Source organism: Sinocyclocheilus grahami, unplaced genomic scaffold (genome assembly GCF_001515645.1).
Source record: "Sinocyclocheilus grahami isolate Dianchi unplaced genomic scaffold, SAMN03320097.WGS_v1.1 scaffold43.1, whole genome shotgun sequence".
Classification (NCBI taxonomy): Eukaryota; Metazoa; Chordata; class Actinopteri; order Cypriniformes; family Cyprinidae; genus Sinocyclocheilus; species Sinocyclocheilus grahami.
Window position 1 is genome coordinate 1,391,015 of NW_015505222.1, and position 24,265 is coordinate 1,415,279.

General features: G+C 35.8%; 3 protein-coding genes across 4 annotated transcripts in view; 2 read left to right on the plus strand and 1 right to left on the minus strand.

Annotated features, from left to right (window-relative positions):
- Window positions 1-9,207, plus strand: part of LOC107582348 (neurturin) — a 16,873-nt gene extending 7,666 nt beyond the window's left edge. Inside the window, exons 2-4 of the mRNA XM_016268146.1 lie at window positions 3,003-3,073; window positions 3,667-3,844; window positions 8,774-9,207. Coding sequence (XP_016123632.1) covers window positions 3,003-3,073; window positions 3,667-3,844; window positions 8,774-9,207 — 683 coding nt within the window. The remainder of the gene's footprint in view (window positions 1-3,002; window positions 3,074-3,666; window positions 3,845-8,773) is intronic.
- Window positions 9,208-12,373: 3,166 nt separating this feature from the next.
- rad54l (RAD54 like) lies at window positions 12,374-20,783 on the plus strand. Its single transcript, XM_016268147.1, has 16 exons — window positions 12,374-12,636; window positions 12,803-12,883; window positions 12,972-13,076; window positions 14,938-15,006; window positions 15,401-15,689; window positions 16,109-16,233; window positions 16,655-16,805; window positions 16,914-17,040; window positions 17,120-17,194; window positions 17,421-17,551; window positions 17,642-17,752; window positions 18,492-18,615; window positions 18,777-18,855; window positions 19,229-19,408; window positions 19,517-19,680; window positions 20,566-20,783. Exons 1-16 carry the CDS (start codon window positions 12,634-12,636, stop codon window positions 20,765-20,767), a joined length of 2,016 nt encoding a protein of 671 aa, XP_016123633.1. The 5' UTR covers window positions 12,374-12,633; the 3' UTR covers window positions 20,768-20,783.
- A 227-nt stretch (window positions 20,784-21,010) lies between these two features.
- The window catches only part of lrrc41 (leucine rich repeat containing 41), an 8,873-nt gene continuing 5,618 nt past the window's right edge, over window positions 21,011-24,265 (minus strand). For both annotated transcript variants that reach the window (XM_016268094.1, XM_016268093.1), the window contains exons 6-10: window positions 23,855-24,001; window positions 22,919-23,017; window positions 22,695-22,823; window positions 21,333-21,405; window positions 21,011-21,249 (exon numbers count right to left, since the gene is read on the minus strand). In XM_016268094.1, coding sequence (XP_016123580.1) covers window positions 21,030-21,249; window positions 21,333-21,405; window positions 22,695-22,823; window positions 22,919-23,017; window positions 23,855-24,001 — 668 coding nt within the window. In that variant the 3' untranslated portion in view covers window positions 21,011-21,029. The remainder of the gene's footprint in view (window positions 21,250-21,332; window positions 21,406-22,694; window positions 22,824-22,918; window positions 23,018-23,854; window positions 24,002-24,265) is intronic.

The window sequence follows — 24,265 nt, forward strand, 5'->3', positions numbered from 1 at the left end:
TTTGGAATTATAAATATGAGCGTAGTTCATATCACATGCATGTTTTTTTTTTTTTTAAGTTTGTTACTCGGATGCAGGCAGTGCGCTGCATGAGACAAAAAAGTAATATAGCCAAAACAACTGCATAGCCGCTCTTTAGTGTAGATGCATGTTGATTTTATCAGACGATGCAGCGATTATAAATGAGAGTGACTCCTGGTTAACATGTATTAAAAGGGGTCGTGTTTAGTCACTATTTAGTGTGGTATTTTTTGACAATATTCACTCATCATGACAGTAAAATAGGGCATTCTAAGTCAATATACTGCAGTATTTCCTCTCAATCAGTAGAAAATATGGTTAACACCCGGTGATGCTTGAAAAAAAAAGTTTATATAAAAAATTATAATTTTGAAAAATACCGTGATATACATTTTTGGTCATACCGCCCAGCACTAACAATGCTTCACAAGTCTTGATTTTCCAATCCAAAACGTAGACATTGGTGCAACCGGTCATGTGAGTTTGGTGCAGGGCTATCTGTTTGTCATTATTTTTGCAGTTTTATTTAGTGACGTTAGCTTTTAATTGTTGCATATGCTTGTAGTTTATAATTGAAGAGTGTTATCAGTCACAGAGTGTTTTAAATCTTCTGCTAACCTTTATGTGACTCAGTGAAGCTGCCAAACGGAGCAGATTGTGTCAGTGCACACAACAGCTTGCAGCCTTCGGCAGTGGCGGGGTGTTCATAGCAATAGAGTGCTGTAAATTTGATCTCTAAGGCTGCAGGTGAAACCATCTCTCTAGGTCAGCTCTGAATTGTGTTGCTACTTTCATCACATCCTGTTGCTTAATCGTTTCATAGCAGCCGCCTCTAAACGTGTGCCGTTTACGTGCAGCACGAGAGAACGTTTCAGTGTCTGCAAGTTTATACATGGGGTCAAGGAAACCCTCAGAGCCATGTGATTAACGATGATATAATGTCAATTTAGGTGGATGCGTTATTAGAACAGACTTAGTGTCCCACATTCTGTTCTGAGTGATTTCCACAGCATTGCTAAGTGTACTGGGTAGTAGGTCGAGTTACGTAATCAGATTACTTTTGTCAAGTAACTAGAAAAGTAACACATTACTTTTTAATTTACAAGAAAATATCTGAGTTACTTTTTCAAATAAGTACCGCCAGTTACTTTTTCCCCCAATGATTTACTGACAGTTCTCCTGTAAAGAAATCGCTGTAAAAACATGATTGTACTAAAGTTCTAGACTAAACATGCCTTTATACTTACTCAAAAACAGATTCAGTATTCCTCAAAATGAATAAAAACAGTGAAATGCAAATATTACACATATTACACAAACCTGCAATAATTATATGTTAAATAACACAAATATATTTTATGTATTTAATCCCAGTGTCTTTGCTGTTGACCTTAGATGATCCAATTCAACAATACTAATAAGCAAAAGATAAACAACACTTTCTTCTCTTGCGTCCTATTCTTCATGCATTCAGGAATGGCAGCACAGCTGGATGGTTTGTTTGAGCTTTTTGAATTTACATTTCCTTCAGCCTGAGGCTTATTCATTTAACTTTTGGTGTGAAAGGGGTTTTACATTTGCCAAAAACAACTTTTTCATTTTGAAAACAAGGAAGCAAGCTCAGCCCAGATGAGAAAAAGTAATGCAAAAGTAATGTAATGTATTACTTTCCATAAAAAGTAAATAAGTAGCACAATTAGTTACTTTTTAGGGAGTGTAACAATATTTTAATGCATTACTTTTAAAAGTAACTTTCCCCAACACTGGTTGCTAAGGTGTTCTGTGTGGTTGCTAGGGCATTGCTAGGTGAAAATTGTCCTGTTGCTTAGTGGATAAAACGTTTTTGGGAATCCCAACATGCCTGAAATTGTCTGCAGGAAATTTCAGGGATAAGAAACTGCAAAAAATAAGTTGCTTTGGACCAGTATTTATTATGAAAAGCATATAAAAAATTATTTTGAATTTATAATAATAATGATTTAATCTGGGGAACATTTCAGAGAAAAGAAACTGTAAAAAAAAAATGAAGTAAAAAGTTGCTTTGGACCCATATTTATTGCAAAAATCATATTAATAATCATTTTTAATCTCTAATTATAATAATTTTTCAAGGGGGTGCTAGAGCATCTGATGAACATTTTTAGAGAGAGAAAAAAAGTTTAAAATTTAAATATTTAAAAATTATATTAAAAAAATAAAAGCTTATAATTTCATTTAGTAATATGACAATATAAATGCCAATTATTGAATTTGTAAGCATGTTTTCTTTGTAGTACACTTTATTTTTTTTAAAGGTATAAATGAGTCTTAAAATAGCCTATATGGAGGTTATCCTTCTGCAAAGGGATCATCATAATTAATCATATTTTTAAAAACTTGCCTGGCTTATAAAAGTAAAAGCACTTAATTTGATGAATGACCATATCAAAGTTGGGCAAAATAAGTTTAATATGAGTATATAGTCTTGGAAGAATAAATATTTGTTATGTAATTTCCTGGCTTTACTAGCAAAATGCATGATAAAGGAAAGATGGGACTTGCTGAGTCATGAAACCACAGTCAGATAATATCTGACATTTGACTGATATTTGCACATCTCTTTACCCGTCATGCTTTCAGCAGAGGGAATATAGCAGAAAAATATTAAATTATTTACATTTTGTGACATTAAAGACATTGCTCACAATAACATTTAAATTCTCCCATTATTCATCTGTCAGATATGCTGCTATGTTTTCCCCATAAAATGCAAAAAGCACATCTTATCACATTTATTTCGGTAGGAGAGTTGATTTTCAGTGATCTTTCCATCAAAGGTTTTAAAGAAATGCATTGCGGAAAATTCTTTTCTATTTACAGCTCTAATGATCTTCTGACACAAATGAGACTTTTCATTTGTGGGAGACTGTTTCTTTAAGAGCCACTTGTTTAGTGCCATTATATTTGCATGCATATCAAATTATACATCTTTTCCTTTCTAGATGGCAAACGGTGGAGAAGTCTGGAGTCCTGCATGGCCGCACCTGCCCGATGTCACCTGAGGAACTGGAAGGTGAGCATTCCTCATATCATTTGGGTTATCGGCTAATAAATAAACTCACGCTTTGATGCTGCCTGACATAACATCGCAACACCTGTTTGGTCTCGGCTTGCCTGTACTACATTACCAAATGTGTCAGAAGCGTGTCCGTTTGGACTTGTTTGTGTGTCAGCACGCTTGATTTTCACTCTGGCTCATCAGATCTTTTCAGCCAGACACTCCACAGACATTCATTCATTAAAGTCATCCTGAAATATTTACTCATGGGGATCTACGGCGGTGTTGGGTGTTGCTTAAGTAATTAAAGGGGCTGAAGTGGTGGCTGTGTATGATCACTGGAGGTCTGCTGTAGTTCAGGTTTGGGGTGGGAAGCTTATCCATGTGAATGGGCCGATCGGACATCACGGATCGGTTTACTCTGTCAGGGTTTATATAACACAGACGAGTAATGGGCAGGCCGTGACAGCGCTCTAGATTAACCCTGAGGATTCATGTCATTATATTTCCTAATAGCGTTTTGTTGGATTTTCTTTGCAATCATAACAACCGCTTCAGTTCAGTACACGCTGTATCAGTGATTATGACATCTTTTGGTTCTCTTGCAGGTGATGCTGCTTGTGTTTGTATGTCTTCTGGGTCTCGTTGATGGACATTTCCTTCAGGAGGAGAAAGAAGAATCCCGTCCTAGCAAGCTGAGAGCCTCTTCAACCTCTGCAGAACATCCAGGACCGCAGAAAGCTCTAGATGAGTGGCAGAGCAGAGCACCATGGGCACGACTGCATGGTCAGTATATCCCTGACACTGTGAGGGAAACCGGGGCTAGTTGTCACACTTTCTACTTCAGCGAATGAGCAATGAGTGTTGAATTCTAAGAGGTTAAAGCTGCTAAAAATTATTATATTTATTTTTTATTTTTTTTATTTTTTTGCCCTGAAAAAAACAACAACATTTTATATATATATATATATATATATATATGAAGAGTTAATTTGCAAAACCGATAACTCCATTTAAATTTTTTTTCAGAAATCACGTTTTTTTTTATTGTGCATTCCAAGTAATGTCAATCAAACTGCATTTGGGTTGTTTTGATTAAGTAATAATAATTTAAACAAAATTTTTTTTACATATTAAAAGTTTGTTTTGTAGCAAAAGCCGATAACTCCAACAGTCGTTTTTTGGCAAAAGCAGATAACTCCACATTTCATGTTTTAGAGTTTAAAAAAACACTGGTTTAATCTTTGTAATCTCCTCAGATGACAATGTAGATGCCTGACAAACGTTGTTGTGATCATAAACTGTATGGATGTGATTACACGCAATACACTGAGCTTTTCCCTCGCTATTGTAACGCACTGCTTTTGCAAGCTTCCGTGAAAACGTTTCAGCTTTTATTTTCCTTTTTCGCCCTGAAGAAGATATCACAGGTTCATCAAGTTCGTCGAAATTATCCATCCTCGATCACTTTTAGTCAGCTTTGACGAAACTCCTCTCAGCTAGCACGTTTTTTCAAAGTGAAAGTAGCCTTGTCACCTGACCTGAATACAGCGCGCTGATTTGCTAAAATTAACTTATCGGCTTCTATTCAAAAACAACAAGGGCGCTTGTCGGCTTCTGCAGTAAAACGTGAACTCACGATGCCTTGGAAGTGGACAAAACCGGCTTTTTTGACAAAACGTGTTTAGAGTTCAGATCGCGCTACACTGAAAAAAAAATTTCATTCATCCAATTAAAAAAATTTGGGGTAATTATTCACATCTATATTTTTTAACTTGAGCTAATGAAAAATAAATAACTTTTTAATAAATTGCCTTTTTTCAGTGAATGTATGGAGAATAATGCACGGCAATCAGTTCATTTTTTTTTTTAAGTGGCATTTATTGTTTTTTGCAAATGAACTCTTCATACATACATATATATATATATACATTATATATACATACATACATTTATGCATTTAGCTTTTATCCAAAGCAAAAGAGGAACAAAAGCAATTCATCAAAGTGCCAAGAATTTTTGTAATGTACAATGTCGGGTTTATTTGACAACTAGATTAGGAAGCAAGTTTAAGAAGAGGAGAAATGAAGTGAAGAAAAAGTGTTTTATATAGCGCTTTATACAATACAGATGGTTAAACAGGAAAATAAATCAATTTCAGCTGCAATGCAACTTTACAGAAGATGTTAGTGTCATTATCCAGCTCAATTCAGTTCATATTTTGTTCTCATCTGATAGTGTCACTCCAGTTAAAATGATCATATTAATATATTAATTGTCTTTAAAACGGCAGGACAAAATTCACAAAAATGCTGAATAAAAATTTTGAAATTAAAGTACTTAATTCAACATACAAAACACTGTTAGAGAAAACAAACGTGTAATTGCACGTTTGACTCACAGTCTTTGTTATTGAGATATAACTCTTTTGACGACTTCCCCATTTCAAATACACTTCAGTTTAGTTTACAAGCCTCATCCAGCTTTGACGTTATTGCAAAGCCTGTAATTAAAATGGGAGACTTTTCGTCTGTACCAACAGTAAAATTAACCCATCAACAACACTTGGTGATAGACATGAGTAATTTCAAAATTATATGTTGTCACAAAGTGTGTACCGGAGGCTGTGTATCAAGTCATATAGCTAATTCTCTAGCAGACAGAAGCTCATGGATCTTCACTGAGCCATTTCAGATGTGAAGGTCTCAATAAAGGTCTCAGTTACTGTATGTTTCATTAACTATCAACTTTGTCTCGGATGCTTTTCTTAAAATAACGTAGGAGAAATAGAAGTATTAACAAATGAGTCAATAGTTGACATACTATAAAATGTGGATAGTGGCTCAGATCATTTGGAAATTTGATGAGGAGTGTTTATTTATAATGAAACTTGTCATTGCAGACTTAGACCACTAAAACAGAACTTTTATCCTTGCTGACTATTCATTTCTTTCAAAAACACAATTTAGTTACCGCAAACTATGGTAGTATAGAACTTTCTTTAAAAAATGATCGTGGAATTTGCAATATTTAAATAAATATTTAACTAATGATTGTATAAGTATATGCCAATTTGCTGCTCAAGAAACATTTCTGATTATTGTCAATTCATATTTTTGTGGAAACCAGGATGCATTTTATTTTTCAGGATTCTTTGATGAAGAATTTATTTGAAATAGAAGTCTTGTCACTTTTGATCAATTTATTGCATCCTTGCTGACTATTCATTTCTTTCAAAAACACAATTTAGTTACCGCAAACTATGGTAGTATAGAACTTTCTTTAAAAAATGATCGTGGAATTTGCAATATTTAAATAAATATTTAACTAATGATTGTATAAGCGTAAAAAGAACTGCTTACAGCACCAACTGGAATGAGAAAGTGTTTCAACATAAAAAAGCGGCACACTTCACTTTAAGGAGGAGGATTGTTTCTTTACTGCGACTCACAGATGTTGTACACCAGTTTTTCCACATCCAGTACATTTGTCATGTTTTTTTCCCTGGCTCATGCATGCGATAGAATAATCTCAGCTCGCTCTTCCTTATCAATTTTATGTTCCCGCTTCAAATAATCCAGAGCTCCTCTGTGCAGGTTTTGACACAGCCAATTGCTCTCTTGGAAGCTAATTATTGCAATCTTCGCCTGGAGAAAGTTTGAATCATATTCTAAGGTTCTCCTCACCTTGTGACTTTAAACAAAACTCTGTAAACATGATGTGGCATGTTGTGGGATGTTTTCAGCGCTGCATGCTGCAGTTGCATGAGATACAGTACAATAATAGTCCAGTGCAGTAAGGTGCTCAGCAAACAGCAGGAGGAATTTCACACCGTGGAGAGACGTGCACACGTTACACACAATCAGCTGCTGAGGTGTGAACCAGGGCCGTTGGTGTTATCACCTTTTTAAATGCCAATGTTACATTACAGTGGGCGGATGTGCCTTGCGCTGGCAGGAATTGAGACTATTTTAATAAATCAGAGCCACGTGCCAGAAAGCTGTATGCTCTGGAGAAATATTTAGCCAGTGTCTTTCCAAACCAGAATGACTGATCATCTGTGGAACACAAAAGGTGCATTTCTGTGTAGAAAAGAAAATCCTGGCACTGTTTTCCATATAATGAAAGTGGGTGGGACAAGTGCTGTCAAGATTATCATAAAAGTAGTCGACTTTTTTGCATTGTATTCCAAGTGTTCTGAAATAATTTCATAAGAGAAAATATTGCCCTCCACTTAGAGCCCAAATCCTACCATTAGACATGTACAATGAAAAATATGTAGCATAGAATTCATTTTGAAATTATTTTCACTTAAAAATTGCTAGCAAATTTCCAAAGTTCAGATTTCAATAATTACAAAGAATCGGCAAGTAACACATTGAATTAACATGGAATTTTGAAGTAGAAATACTGAAGTAGCATTTTCTTGTAAAACAAAAAATCTTTGTTTTATTTACAATTTTGAAAAATAATTTTTTTACAGTGTCGCATTATGCCTTGTGTAAATTACATCAAACATAATTGGTTCTTGTATCTTGTGACCAAGTGATATTTGCATCAAACATGATATGGCACATTTATTTGCCATATGTGATTTGAGAGTTGCAGTGAAAGGCAGATTTTTAGCAAATAAATTGTTTAATATTTTCAGAAAAGTTTTTAATGGCCCACTAAAGCAATTATACAAGGTAATCACAGTGCCAGTCCTCTTGAGTGTGATATTGCTTTTTACAAGTAAATGGTTTGACAGACTGTAAATGTGACCCTGGAGCACAAAACCAGTCATAAATAGCACAGCTATATTTGTAGCAATAGCCAACAATACACTGTATGGGTCAAAAAAATGATTGATTTTTCTTTTATGCCAAAAATCATTGGGATATTTAGTAAAGATCCTACTGTAAATATATCAAAACTTAATTTTTGATTGGTAATATGCATTGCTAAAAACTTCATTTGGACAACTTTAAAAGCAATTTTCTCAATTTTTTTGCACGCTCAGATTCCAGATTTTCAAATAGTTGTATCTCGGCCAAATATTGTCCGATCCTAACAAACCATACAACAACGGAAATTGTATAAATTTAATAAAAAAAAATGGACCCTTATGGACTGGTTTTGTGGTGCAGGGTCACAAATAGTAACGAAATTGAGTATATAAGTAAAGACAAACCTTGTAGTGTCTCAAAGACCCTCTTTTGTGTAAAACTTTTTATGCTTTATATACTTTATATACTATACTTTTTATAATCTATAAACAAAAGTAATGACATCAAGTTGTCATTATAAGTCCCCATGGTTTGACCAAAAGACTAATTATATAATCAATATTGTTAGTTAAACCCTCACCACCAAAAAAAGTTGACTTTATTCAATTCTTGATTTTTTTTCCACATTTAATAATTAATAAATCTTTAAAATAGAGTTGGTATTAAAAAAGAAATTAAAGTGAAACCAATCAGTGATCTGACCAATCAGATCAAGGACCAGAACTAAATGTTGCATAATTTATGATGCTTTTAAAGTGATTTTTGTCATTTTCAAACTTAATAGCCCCAATTTACCTTTAGCTACTAAGATATTCTTCAGAATTTCACCTATCGGTCACCCAGAAGAAGAAAAAATCATATGGGTTTGTAACGAAATGACAGAATCTTTGTTTGGTCACATTCTGTGGTCACTTCTCTCATCAGCTCGTGTTTTCTGTCTCCTCAGATTCGTCCCTGGCCGAGGAAGGTGAGGGTCATCGGATCCGGTGGCAGCGTTCCTCTACAAACAGCTCCAGTTCACGGAAGTCCACTAGGAACCGAAAGGAGCGGCGCAACCGTAAGCGAGGCCGGAGCAGCCAGGACTGCCGTTTGGAGAGGAAAGAGATGAAGGTGCGTGATCTGGGCCTCGGCTACGACTCGGACGAGATCGTGCTGTTTAAGTACTGCGTGGGGACGTGCATGAGCGCCCGTAAAAACTACGACCTGGCCCTGAAGGTGCTGACGGATAACGGCAGCGTTTCTGGCCGCAAGGTGAGCACTCACCCCTGCTGCAGACCCACGCGCTTCGAGACCGTCTCCTTCATGGACGCCCAGACGAGCTGGCAGACAATCAAATGGCTTTCAGCGGCCAACTGCAGCTTCAGCATTGATAATAATTAGTTTATTAGCATATTAGAATGATTTTTGAAGATCATGTGACACTGAAGACTGGAGTAATGATGCTGAAAATTCAGCTGTGATCACAGAAATAAATTACACTTTAACATATATTCACGTAGAAAACAGCGATTTTAAATTGTAGTAATATTTCACAATATTACTGTAATTTTACTGTATTTTTGATCAAATAAATGTGGCTTTGGTGTGCAGAAGAGGCTTCTTTAAAAGTGAAAATAATACGGCACATTGCTGTACCAGCACAGATGAAAATGCATTGCGGGTTGTTCATGAATAATATGCAGGTTTTTGCAAGCAAAACTCTAGTGAATTGACCCGTGAGTGTTTAAATGACTCAGGTTGACTTGTGACCGTCTTGTAATGTGCTCTTGGCGTTACACACTTGCACAAACACAACAAACAGCTAACCAGTTATCCTGATGCCACATTCAGTAACCTCTGCTATCAAGAAATACCTCTTTCATTTCGAACTTCTTTGATCAACATTGTTTTTTGTTTCACTGCTCGAGTGGATATCTCTGTTTTCATGTTTTAGATCAGGGGTGCCCAAACTCGGTCCTGAAGAGTTTAGCTCCAACCCCAATTAAACACACCTGAAGCAGCTAATCAAGCTCTTACTAGGCATACTAGAAACTTGAAGGCAGGTGTGTTGAGGCAAGTTGGAGCTAAACTCTGCAGGACACCGGCCCTCCAGGACCGAGTTTGGGCACCCCTGTTCTAGATCTTTGTCGGGATACGTGACATTTGATTTGTTAGTTAGATGAAATGGTGTCCTGGCTAAGGTTCGTAGCACACAGCACTTGTACCGGTTTACCAAAATGTATTTTAATTGAGACATTGTCACATTTCATGTTTTTGTTCTGTGTTTTTGGGTGTTGACTTATTGTATGCAAGTTGAATGGCATACCAAAGCGATAGATAGATATATAAATAACAGATCATGAAACCTGTGGTTTACACTTCTATAATCGACCGTCACGCTCCTCTATTCCATTTCTCACACTTGCTGTATTAATCTCATGGTTTACTTTAACTTTTGCTTATATATCACGTGTAATGTTTTCAAAGACACTATAAATACCTGTGAACTCATTCTCAGAGGAACATGTCTGGATCATGTGTTCCACTGTAAATTCAACAGAAATGAACAGAAAATTTTACTTTGTTTTTAAAAAATGAAGCCGATTTTTAGAAAAAATTTTTTTACATTATTTTCATATTTTTAATTTCATTTCATCAATTAAATATATTTCTCCCAAAACTCAAATTCTCGATACTCTAATGTAAAAATATAATGCATAAATTATATTGTATTTATACATTATAGTAGTATTTGTTGTACATGTTTTTTTTTACTGTAGTACATAAAATGACTGTTACAGTACAAATTGCATTATTTTTAATTTTTGTATTATTATTTTTAAAGGTGACCAGAATGTGTTATCATGAGATTCACCCTCAAACTAAAAGCATTTTATGATTAAGGGAATTAAAAATCACAAATTCCATTTTTGTTGCTGCCTTTGAATGTAACAGGGATTTTACCAACTGTTTTGTCTTGATATTAAGCATTCGATTAACAGAAAACATCATAGAGTAGACATCAGCTTAACCTCCGAATGTTTTGTTAGATTACTTGCAGTGTTTTGGCCCTGTTTTTGTGTTGCATTTTCTGTTTTTTGACTCATAGATCTAATAGATTATCTACTATATTATCCAACATTTGAAAGATACCAGATGTTCATCACATGATGACACATCACTCGCTTTATATAAATTGCAATAATGTTGTTCTGATAATCTGGTTGGTTTTGGTCAGTTTTTGAGATCTGAGGAAAGCAGGTTTAGTCTTGAACTGCTCATTTGGTTTCCCAGCGGCGCAGTGAATTCCTTTCCTTCAGGATGGCATCATTTTACCCTTTGGATGCTATGCATCCCCTGCTTTATTCAAGGGAAATTACTGCTATTGTTTGATGTATTTATTGCATTTTTTTTTCTTTTTTTGGTATGCATGTTATCATAATTATATTTTGTATTATTTAAAAAATGTATATACCTGGAATTTATTGCTCAGATTTTTATACAGATGATGCATTTAAAGAGAAATACATTTTATCTTTGTGTGTCATACCACGTGTTTCATTTTCTGTTTTGCCTAGTTTGCACCAACATTTACATACCAGACAAGTCAGTTTCTCTCTCCGTGAAAACCACTATAAACAAATCAATAGGCTAATGCATTTTCGAATGAATATAAGTGATATTAGTACTTTTCAATACTATTTAGGGCAGATAGGGTGGACTGTCTGCACATTGGGACGCAGGGACGCTTTCACTCACCTTTTGTTCTAAAAGACCCAAACACTAACAGCACATGGGAAGACGGTAATCAGACGCTTGTCTGTGTTTAGTATCAACATGTTATGCTGTGAGAGCATTCATATGGAAACTTTCTGCTGAGGCCTTTATGTGTGCTAAACAGTAAACAAGTTAATATACTATTGCAATAACATATTTGTTCTAGTATCACACAGAATTTAGGATGGCCATGAAATGAAGGCAATTTATGCACAGTGCTGTGGAGACGGGGCTTACTAATGCTCACATCTTTCTATTGAACTACTATAACTTTACTTGTCTTTTCTGTTGTTCTTCACACAAGAGATGATGAATTCATGATATCTGACCCCTGAGAAACAGAATGCACAAGTGTGAACACCGACCTCTGCTGCTGATGCTGCAGACACAGACAGTCAATATAAATATAACCCAACCGCGCCATCTAGCGGACGTTTATATAAAACACGCTCAAAACATTCAGATAAACCTTAGAATTCCGAAGTAGAATCTAAAAATTATAACACACAGCAGCACAGAAACCTTAAGGAAAATCCTATGTTTTAAAACGATCTTTTACTGTTATTAACAAACAAACAAACAAACCTTAATATCAAGTAAAGAAAAAAATATAGATTTCCATTTTGATGCTGTTGACGTTCACTCTTACACTGACAAGTAATGACAAATAATATTATGTAATCAAATTAAATATTTATAATATTATTATAAAACGCGGAATTAGTTATGATGTTCTGTCGCAGCGGTATTTATTTTTCGAAACGCATGTCAGAGTTTGTCCCTTCCCGTTCGCCGTAGTGTTGTGTGTGAACTATGCGCGGGACTCAAATACGCCGGTGTTTGATAACGAAAGCAAACGCTAACATTTTGGTTACTTGATATGTTGTTAAATAAGTTTTTGCTGTGGGAGTTATTTATTTAATGCAGAAGCAGGGCGCTTCTGTTGCCAAAGTAAGGAGAAAAAGAAGAGAAGGCTTTTGTAAAAAAGACAGAAAAAGGCACATCTATTTAAATGTATTCGTTTAATTTGGATTGAACTCCTGATTCAGAATGGTAGGTTGCTATATTAATCTCTCAATGCGTTATAAATGTTGATTCATGTAACGTTATGCTTAGATACCTGTAATCTTCATGTAACGTAGACGCATTATGTTCTGATTGTGGTTGATTCGTGTTCAGTAAGTTCATTAAAACCTTCTGCAATTATGAATACCTGCAGAGGAGAAGTCTAGCACCCAGTCAGGTGGCCAAAAGGAAACAAGGGCCGGATTCAGACGATGAGGACTGGGAGCCTGACATCGTGAGTCGGTCCCTGAGCTCTTGTCTAGACTGAATTCTCAGCATCAGTGAGGACATGATGGACTGTTTACACTGGTTCTACTTTACAGGCATCACAAAGTAAGAGAGGCTGTCGAGAAACCTACATCTCTCCCTTCAGAAAACCCCTGACAGCGCTCACCAACAGACCCCTGTGCACAGATGGCCAGGAGCATGTGAGTTATATTTCAAATGAAAACACACTGAACACTAGTATGGGGACACACTGAACACTAGTATGGGAGCACACAGCACACTAGTAAGGGGGCACACATGACCGATATATTGCCAAAGCTGATATTTGACTTTTTTTTTAATGATCTGCATTGGTCGATGTGTCAGTAATGGGATTTTAGTTTTTACAGCACTAAGAACGTGAGCACCTGATCATCTTCATTAGTTTACTGTCTCTGTTAAACAGTTTTGTCTCTTAATTTATTACCAGCTAAACAATTCAATTTTATATTTAGTGTGTTTTCCCCCCCCCATATCTATTCATTTTCAAGTTTTTTCTGATTTAGTACATATTATATTTAGGGCTGCAAAACGATTAATCGCATTCAAAATAATAGTTTATGTTTACATACTATGTGTGTACTGTGTATATTTATGATGTATATATAAATACACACACATGTAAGTAAAATATGTTAGATTTATATATAAACTATATTTATATAATATAAATTATATGCAAGTATAACTACATATACATACAAATATATATATTTTTAAATATATACATATATGTCTGTAATGTATTTATATATACATAATAAATATACACAGTACACACACACACATATAGCAGGTAAACATAAACTTTTATTTTTGAATGCGATTAATTACGATTAATCGTTTTGCAGCCCTAATTATATTACGCTACTTCAGCAATTGTCATCAATGTATTTTTACTATCTTTTAATTAATGGTGTGATTTTTATATAAACGATTATTCGCCCCTCTCTCTAAGAAATGAGCGTTTTTTAAATATATTTATGTTTTTAGATCATTAGCGTGGTAAATGTATTGTAGAGGTTCAGATGTGCTTGTGTTGCTCTGATCAGGCTCGTTGGGTCTGCGGGCTCTGGGACTGAGGCGGGCCGGGGTGAGGAAGGCCCTGCACGACCCGTTTGAAGATGGAGCTCTGGTTCTGTACGAGCCGCCTGCCATCAGCGCTCATGAGCTCATCAAAGCTGACAAGTCAGTGGCGTCTGATGATTTTCAGAGGTGTCTTACATTGCAGCTGCACAACAATGACATGATCACTCTCTGATTGGTTCCTTTGCAGGGAGACGTTACCCGTGCATGTGGGGGGCACGCCGAACACTAGTATGGGGGCACGCCGAACACTAGTATGGGAGCACGCCGCACACTAGTATGGGAGCACGCAGAACACTAGTATGGGAACACGCTGAACACTAGTATGGGGGCACGCGGCCGAACACTAGTATGGGGGCACGCCGAACACTAGTATGGGAGCACGCAGCACACTAGTATGGGGGCACGCGGCCGAACACTAGTATGGGGGCACGCGGCCGAACACTAGTATGGGGGCACACTGAACACTAGTATGGGAACACAGAACGCTAGTATGGGAACACACTGAACACTAGTATGGGAACACACTGGAAATCTAACAGATAATAGAACTAAAAACAGAAACACAAGACATGATAAATCCTGCTTTTGGGCGTATGTGTGTGAGGACAGCCATACATAAATGTAAATATTGCCGATTTCTAAAGCAATTCACGTTTAAACCTAGAAAGACTTTTGCCTTCACATTGGGATTTCAGTCATCCTGGATAACAGACAGCTTGGGCAATTTTTGTATTGGTGCATTATGATATAGTTTTGACAGGAAATTTCAGTATCCTAAAGGATAATTTTACCTTCTAAATGGTGCAGTATTCATGTACAAGGCTATTGATAAATTCTGGGAGGTAGCATTGAAATATGAAGGGGCATTACTATAATTATTCATTATCGTATAATTGTTTAGATTATAAAACTAATCACTTTAACTTTTCACAGGAAGCATTCATTCGCAAGATCTTGTCAAAGCCATTTAAAGTTCCCATCCCAAATTATACAGGTCAGTCTGTACTCACAACTCACTTTCATTAATGGTTGACCGATATATTGCCAAAGCTGATATTTGACTTTTTTTTTAATGATCTGCATTGGTCGATGTGTCAGTAATGGGATTTTAGTTTTTACAGCACTAAGAACGTGAGCACCTGATCATCTTCATTAGTTTACTGTCTCTGTTAAACAGTTTTGTCTCTTAATTTATTACCAGCTAAACAATTCAAATTTATATGGGTTTGGAACTACTTGAGGGTGAGTAAATGATGACAGAATTTACATTTTTGGGTGAACTATCCCTTTAACATTTGTGATGGAAATAATTGAATTTTTAGTAAACATCTGGAATGGTAATAAGCTTCTATATAGAAAAGGCCTTTCAAATCATCCTTACAATGTTCTTCTGTAGGGTGTGAAGTTCCTGTGGGACTGTGTGACAGGAAGGCGGATTGAAAACTCGTACGGCTGTATAATGGCGGATGAGATGGGGCTGGGGAAGACGCTGCAGTGCATCACTCTCATGTGGACTTTACTGAGACAGAGCCCTGATTTCAAACCTGAGATCGACAAGGCCATCGTGGTGTCGCCCTCCAGCCTCGTGAGAAACTGGTACAATGAAGTGGGCAAATGGCTCGGTGGACGCATACAGCCTCTCGCTATCGACGGCGGCTCCAAAGACGAGATCGATCGCAAACTTGGTATTTGATTCGTTCTTTTTATTATTACAGGAGTTAAAAACAAGATCAATTCACTTGAGATGCAAAGCTTATCCAAATATATTTTAAAGTCGTTTAGTTTCTCTTACCCCATTGTTTTATCATTTTAAGCATAAACCTCACTAAACTGTTAAATTTCCACTTAAAACAATAGACACCTTTTTTCCAAATTTATCATGTTTTTTTTTTTCAACTGGGAAACAGTATGCTTAGCCAATTAATGGCAGTATTGATGTTTTTTGTAAATAATGTGTGAAATGAATGTTTAATTGCAGTAATTTGGCCGTAGAAAACCCCACACTGGGTGCTCACTGTACATCAGACTTCATAATTTGTTTTAAATGACTCTGTTATCCATCTTCATCTTCTACATGTTGATGTCATTGCATGTGTTTTTGCAGAAAGCTTCATGTCCCAGTATGGCATGCGAGTGCCAACTCCAATTCTGATAATATCCTATGAAACCTTTCGCCTCCACACTGAAGTCCTGCACAAAGGCAAAGTTGGGCTGGTTATTTGTGATGAGGTAAGTGTATTAAAATAAGTATATAATAATGTTTATAAGCCAGGAAATATTAGGGAGTTTTGATTTACATTTTTTATTTTATTTTATAATTTTAGTCCGCAAGCATGCATTGCTGATTAAAAGTGACAGTAAAAACATTATAATGTTACAAAAGATTTCAGTTTCAAAAAAATGCTGTTCTTTTGAACTTTTTATTCATCAAAGAATCCTGAAGAAAAAAATAAGTATCACAATCTGAAGGATCATGTGACACTGAAGACTGGAGTAAAAAAACATCACAGGAATAAATTCTATTTTAAAATATATTACAATAGACGACAGATCTTAAATTGTTATAATGTTTCACAATATTACAGTTTTTACTATGTTTTTGATCAATAAATACAGCGTTCATTCTGTATGTCATGTGTTATTGGTTTAGGGCCACAGGCTGAAGAACTCGGACAACCAGACGTACCAGGCGCTGAACGCTATGAACGCCCAGAGGAGAGTGCTGATATCGGGGACTCCCATTCAGAACGACTTACTGGAATATTTCAGTTTGGTGCACTTTGTAAATGCTGGTATTCTTGGTAAGAGACCTTTCATCATTCCAGTTTTGCATGACCCTGTGGGAGAACCTTACTGAAGCTTTATTAAAAAACATTCATTTGCGTTCATGCGTCTGCCTCTTCTCTCAGGCACAGCTCAGGAGTTTAAGAAACGCTTCGAGATCCCGATCCTGAAGGGTCGTGACGCTGACGCCAGTGATAAAAACAGGGCAGCCGGAGAGGAGAAACTCAAGGAGCTCATCTGCATTGTTAACAGGTGAGCTTGAGTCTATAAAAGACTCCTCCCAGTCTCACCATTCAAATCATTTGGATTAAACATTGTTTGTTTTGTTAAGGTGTTTGATTCGAAGAACCTCAGATATTCTTTCCAAGTATCTGCCTGTGAAGATTGAACAGGTTGTCTGCTGCAAGTAAGAGATCAATTGGCATTCTCTTCTTTTTGTAATAGCAAGGCTCAAGATAACATTATTAAATGTTTGATATTGTTATTTCAGTAACCAGCAACCTTATGGATGTTTGCCATCATTAGCGCTTGAGCTAATTAGTTGGAAACGAGCATGTGGCTTTATTTTAGTGTGACTGTGAACATTTTTCCTTGAAAGAAGTATTAATGGATTCTATTTGTGTCTTTGTCAGACTGACTCCCTTCCAGAAAGAGCTGTATAAGTTATTCCTGAAACAGGCCAAACCTGTGGAGAGTGTGCAGAGCGGCAAGATCAGCGTGTCTTCTCTGTCGTCCATCACCTCGCTTAAGAAGCTCTGCAACCGTCAGTGTTCATCAACATAATCAGCCCTCTTTATCCTTTCTGACATGAAAACCATGCTTTAAATACAAATGTGTTTGGTCTCTCTGTTAGATCCTGCCTTGATTTATGAGAAGTGTCTGGCAGGAGAAGAGGGCTTTGATGGAGCAATGGATCTCTTCCCCCAAAAGTATTCCACTAAAGCAGTGGAGCCTCAGCTCTCCGGTCAGTTCTGACTCACGCTTGTACCCTTCGTTCAGCTAAGATGCATGAAATTCCTCAAAAGTGACCAAATTTGTATCACAAAAGATTTCTAAATCAGATCAGTTCTGTTCTTTTGAACTTTCTGTTCATCAAAGATGAACCATCAAATGTTCACAAAATATGAAGCAGCACAATTGTTCAAAAAGAAACATTTCTTGAGCAGCAAATCAGCGTATTAGAATGATTTCTGAAGATCATGTGACACTGAAGACTGGAGTAATGATGCTGAAAATTCAGCTTTGATCACAGGAATAAATTACACTTTACAATAGATTAAAATAAAAAGTTATTTTAATCTGTAAAAATATTTAACAATATTACTGTCTTACTGTATTTTTGATTAAATAAAAGCAGTTTTGGTGAGCAGAAGTCAGTCATTAAAATATTTAGGAAGCATTAAACATCTTATCAACCCCAAACATGTGCACTGTGGGCTCAGAGATAGAGCTGCACCACAAAGACCATTAACCCAATAGACAGAGTTGCACCATGGGACCCTCCAAGTGCTTCTGATTCTTTATTGTTTTTTGTGCAAAGAGCATCACTCACATGCAAAAAAAAAATGCATGAACTTATCTGCCAGCGATGGGTCATGATAGTGGCTGCAGAGGCACTAAACCCTAATTTTACCAGAGCCATAACTGTTGCATTGAAGCCCAGATTCATTGATTTCTGACTAATCTATATGAATTGTTTTCAGGGAAGATGCTAGTACTGGACTATATCCTGGCGATGACCAGAACAACAACAAGTGACAAAGTGGTTCTGGTTTCTAACTACACACAGACTTTGGATCTTTTTGAAAAACTGTGTCGAACCCGAAGGTGAGAGGTTCATATAACATAAATCCAACATCAGAGAGGGCCCACGTTTCCCCAGTTTCATTCTTTATAGAGGTTTAAAAAATTATTTTACATGATTAGCCATGAACCAAAATATTGCCAAGTTGAAATTGGTCTAAAAATATATATTTCTTCTCAAATAGATACCTTTATGTTAGGCTGGATGGGACAATGTCCATCAAGAAGAGAGCAAAGATTGTGGAGAGATTCAACAACCCTTCTGTAAGTCTGTTTCCATTCAAACACATTGTGTTTAACCTGTCATATTAAGTCTATTATTTATTATTTTATGTATTATTTTCTAACATGCTTCTTATTAATTTCATTTTTTTTGTATTTTTGGCTTTCATTTTAATCTTTAGTAATTTTATATGCTCTTTTGTTTTGTTTTTTCCAGTATCACTATTTAGGTTTCATTTATTTTATTTCAGCTTCATGGTGTTAAAAAGTGAATAAATAAATTGATTTCAGCTTCAGTTGTAGTTTAATTTTTTGTTCGGTTTTTATTTTTATTTCTAGTTCACATCTAATATTTTATTTTTAAGAGCTTTAATTTTAGTTAAAAGTCTTGCACACTTGAATTCTTCTCTTCCAGAATCCAGAGTTCATCTTCATGCTGAGCAGTAAGGCTGGAGGCTGTGGCCTTAATCTGATTGGTGCAAATCGCTTGGTGATGTTCGACCCTGACTGGAATCCAGCCAATGACGAGCAGGCGATGGCCAGGGTGTGGCGAGATGGACAGAAGAAGACCTGCTACATCTACAGACTGCTATCGGTGAGAGATGTTTCCAAGATTATACAGGAAGTGTCTCAAACAATATGCCTCTTGTACAAAATGCTTAGAGTGGATGACTAGCCAGCTTGTTTCTTTTTCCTCTGTCAGACGGGAACGATAGAGGAGAAGATCTTACAGAGACAGGCTCATAAGAAAGCCTTGAGTAGCTGCGTCGTGGACGAGGAACAGGACGTGGAAAGACATTTCTCTCTCGGAGAGCTACGAGAACTCTTTTCACTCAACGAGGACACAGTCAGCGACACACATGACCGGTAAAAACACAACACTGTTAAAGTAGTGTTATAAGATTCATTTACGGATAAGGAAAATGCATAAATTCAGGAATGACACCCTGCATCATATTTGCAGAATGAAACCGTTTTGCTCTAGTATGGAACACTTTCTCTCAAAATAGGATGTATTTTGTAGCATTTTTGCTTTTGACAGTTATTTGTAAGGTGGCATAATCTTGTATTATCCTTTAAACACCAGAAAAACTGCCTAAAGACATGATTCATTTATTATAAGGAGACACGAAATGCTTGGTGTCCCCCCCCTTGTGAAGTTATTTGACATTTTAATACTCGGAGAGCTACGAGAACTCTTTTCACTCAACGAGGACACAGTCAGCGACACACATGACAGGTAAAAACACAACACTGTTAAAGTAGTGTTATAAGATTCATTTACGGATAAGGAAAATGCATAAATTCAGGAATGACACCCTGCATCATATTTGCAGAATGAAACCGTTTTGCTCTAGTATGGAACACTTTCTCTCAAAATAGGATGTATTTTGTAGCATTTTTGCTTTTGACAGTCATTTGTAAGGTGGCATAATCTTGTATTATCCTTTAAACACCAGAAAAACTGCCTAAAGACATGATTCATTTATTATAAGGAGACACGAAATGCTTGGTGTCCCCCCCCTTGTGAAGTTATTTGACATTTTAATGGAGTGTTAACATTTTGAATATTCAATTTTGACTGCTACTATTCATTGAAATTAGACATTTGACTACTTCAAGTCCATCCAGTTTGAGATATTTTGAACTCTGCATCATCGGTTAGATATTAAGACTTTTCTGAATTTTTAGGATGCACGGTGGTGTTATCTAAGGAGGCGGGATCATTCAAATCCGTTTTTGTGCCATCAGGTTTCGCTGCAGGCGCTGTGTGAACAGTCGACAGGTTCGTGCTCCTCCAGAAGATTCGGACTGCACTAGCGATCTGTCCAACTGGCATCACTGTTCGGATAAAAGAGGCCTGAGGGACCCGGTGCTGCAGGCATCCTGGGACGCTGCCGTCTCGTTCGTCTTCCACCAGCGCTCGCATGAGGACCAGAGAGGTGTCGTCTGAGCATCATGAGTCAAACCTCCAGATCATCTGTGCCGAACACTGTGGAACTGATATCAGAGCTGATCTTCCTGAAACTTTTCTACTGTTCAATCACTAGTACACTGACTTTTTTCAGTTGCTTTCATTGTATTTATTTTGTAATCAAGTTCAATAATTATCTCCATCTATGTTATTAAAAGTATAATTATACCCAAAGTGTTTGTGCTGGTTACCTACAATCACGTTTGCAGGTGTCTTTTAGAAGGGCAGCTAAACGCTTTTGTCACATCACACTGATGTGATCTGCCATCGTCGACCTGGAGTCCCAGTCATCTGTTAATATATTACAGTATGGGATGAGCTTTCGCAGAGCTTGACCTTTGACCTCAGGGTCACGATCCAGTGGATTAAAGCGCAGGTCAAGCGTCAGCCGCTGAACAGGCCTGTATGTTTCCAGCAGCTGCGCGAACTCCAGCAGTTCAGCAGGAAGAATGAAATTTGAGCTGTTCGAAAGGAGAGATGACATTTATGTAACAACATATTTGTGTAAATGTGTATGAATGATGCATGTATCAACCAGCATTACCTAAGGTCTAGTTTTGTGATTTTGCTTGGGCGGCATCCTGAGAATAATTCAGCCATCTCTATGGCACTCGTTGCTGGAGGAAGAAAAACTGATTGGTCATATTTATTCCCCGTTGAGTCATTCAAAACCCATACGATTTTTTTTTCTTTTATGAAACACAATGAGATGTTTTTGTAACTTTTCTTCAACAATTGAATGGACTTATTCAGTCTGCTGCTCACACAAAGCTATATGGAAAAAGAGCAGCAATAGCATCAAAACATTCAGCTGAAGTAAATCATATGGTAATAGTTCATCCAAATATAAATTCTGTCATGCATGATAATTTAAACCCATCGTAACAAATACACCACTATTATAAAGTCAGAATTTTGTTTTGTTTTGAAAGATGTCTCTTCTGCGCACCAAGGTTGCATTTATTTGATCGAAAATACAATATAAAAATTTCATTTTCTGTTGTAATATATTTTAAAATGTAATTTATTCCTGTGATGTGCAGCTGTATTTTTAGCATCATTACTCCAGTCTTCAGTGTCACATGATCCTTCAGAAATCAGTATAATATGCAGATTTGCTGCTCGAGAAACATTTCTGATTATTATAAATGTTGAAAACAGCTGTGTTTTAATGATTTAAGTCAATTGTGCTTAATTTTTTTGGAAAGCACGATAAAGAATTCTCTTCAAGCATTTATTTGAAAACATCGTTTGCAACATTATAAATGTCTTTACTGTCACTTTTGACCAATATAATGCATCCTTGTTGAATAAAAGTAAAAATAAAACGATAATAATAATACAAAATTAAATATATGGATATTATGATCAATTGAATTCATCCTTGGTGGATAAAAGTAAACATAAATAATAATAATAATACAAAATTAAATTAAATATATGATCAATTTAATGCATTTATTCTGAATAATAATAGTTTTTATTAATGTTGAAATGGTTACTATTTTTGTGGAAACAATGATACAGTTTTCTTCAGGATTCTTTTATAAATACAAAACGTTCAAAAGAACAGCAGTTATGTGAAATATACAAAGATCACTACTCACACAAAATTAAATTAAATATATGATCAATTTAATGCATTTATTCTGAATAATAATAGTTTTTATTAATGTTGAAAACGGTTACTATTTTTGTGGAAACAATGATACAGTTTTCTTCAGGATTCTTTTATAAATACAAAAAGTTCAAAAGAACAGCAGTTATGTGAAATATACAAAGATCACTACTCACGATTTTGATCAATTTAATGAATCCATGCCAAATAAAAGTAATGATTTCTTTCAGAGAAAGACCCCCAAATTAGTGGTAGTGCAGTTATTCTACAGAGGAAGTTCAGTCTTACCCAGGCGATTCTGGGCCAGCATCAGGGTCCGGAGGGAGGAAATCCCTTTCAGTGCTTCTACAAATGGCAGCAGGAAGTGCTTCTTTACGGCACACTTATCCAGCAGCCTGCAGTCTCTGAAGGACAGCTCTGAGACTCAGACAACAGCACAAACATTAGCCACTCGTATCAAGAATCAGTCTAGCTGTTTTTATACTCTCGTGTACTGCAGTATTAGGTTGCACCTTCTAACACAGAACGTTCCAGAAACTGAAGAATCTCCTGGTGACAGTCAGACAAGTTTATGTCTTCCAGCTTTAAAACCTTGAGAGATGGATTAGATCCTATGGGGGAAAAATAAAAACTGTACTTTGTATCTTAATAGCCATTTAGTCTGGAAAATATTTTTTGTAATAAAAACTGAAATAATTCATCACATTCAAACACTAGACGAAAAGATGAAGTGAAAAAGAAGTGCACTTAATTTGAACGTGTATTGTACATCAATACATAAAGACTATTTAAAAAAATATATAATGTTAATAAATAAAAAAAAGAGCATACTTTCAAGAGTTTCTTAATATTATTCTTAATACAATCATTATTCTTTATATAATTAAGTACACCTTTAAAAAGTAAACTCAGAAATAAAATACAATTTTAAAACGTACTTTCAATTTGAAATCACTATGTTTTATTAATCTTTTGTAATGCTTTAAAGAGGTACTTATTTTGATGTAAAGTACTTGATTATATGTTTTTTAAAACTGTAGTGTTGTTTAATATTACATTTAATGTTAATGTATTTTAAAAGGTTCTAAAATGCAACTTCGCATAAATAAAATACATTTAAATTCAATTTTCAAAGGAAATTACATTAAAGTATATTTGAGTTTACCATTAATGTCAGTACATTCAGCGCACACTTTAAGCACATTTCAGTCAACCGAAGTAATTACGAAGTTACATACAAAGACGTACTTAAGTGGGTCAAAAGATGAACATGCAATTAGGTATCTGAAAACATTACTTTCACACGAGTGTGCCGTTTTAAAGTATAATGTGTAATAAGTATTCATTACTCTTATGCTGAAGTGCACTTTTTTCATAAGGGTGACAAAAGGATGTTGAGGTCTTGTTAATGTCTGGCTAAACCAAGAACTGATTATTTGTCAGATTACCTGTTAATGTGTGAAAAAACTGCTGTGACAGATGTATTCCTGTGAAATGAAGGCTGTTGAGTTTTGGAGCCGATGTCAGGACCGGCAGAAAACACGCCACTGTCATCGGGCCGGTGGATCTGACTGTTAGCTTCTCCAGACACAGCTCTGCAAATAAAGAAGAAAAAGAATATATATATATATATATATATATATTAATTTGCAAAAACTCTGTTTTTTTTCATTGTCCATTCTAATTAATCTCAATCAAACTGCAGTTGGGTTTTTGATTTAGTTAAAAAAATTACAAAAAAAATACAGCAAACTAACAATAAAAACATGATAACAATTAAAAACATGATTTTTGAAAAGAAAAAAAGTTATCCGTTTTTGCAAATTAACTCTTCATATATATATATATATATATATATA

Bases quoted from the DNA above. Each gene is read 5' to 3' on its own strand.
- rad54l (XM_016268147.1), top strand. The intron at 12,884-12,971 runs GTGAGTCGGTCC...TCTACTTTACAG, and splicing joins AGGACTGGGAGCCTGACATC to GCATCACAAAGTAAGAGAGG. The intron at 16,234-16,654 runs GTAAGTGTATTA...TTATTGGTTTAG, and splicing joins GGCTGGTTATTTGTGATGAG to GGCCACAGGCTGAAGAACTC.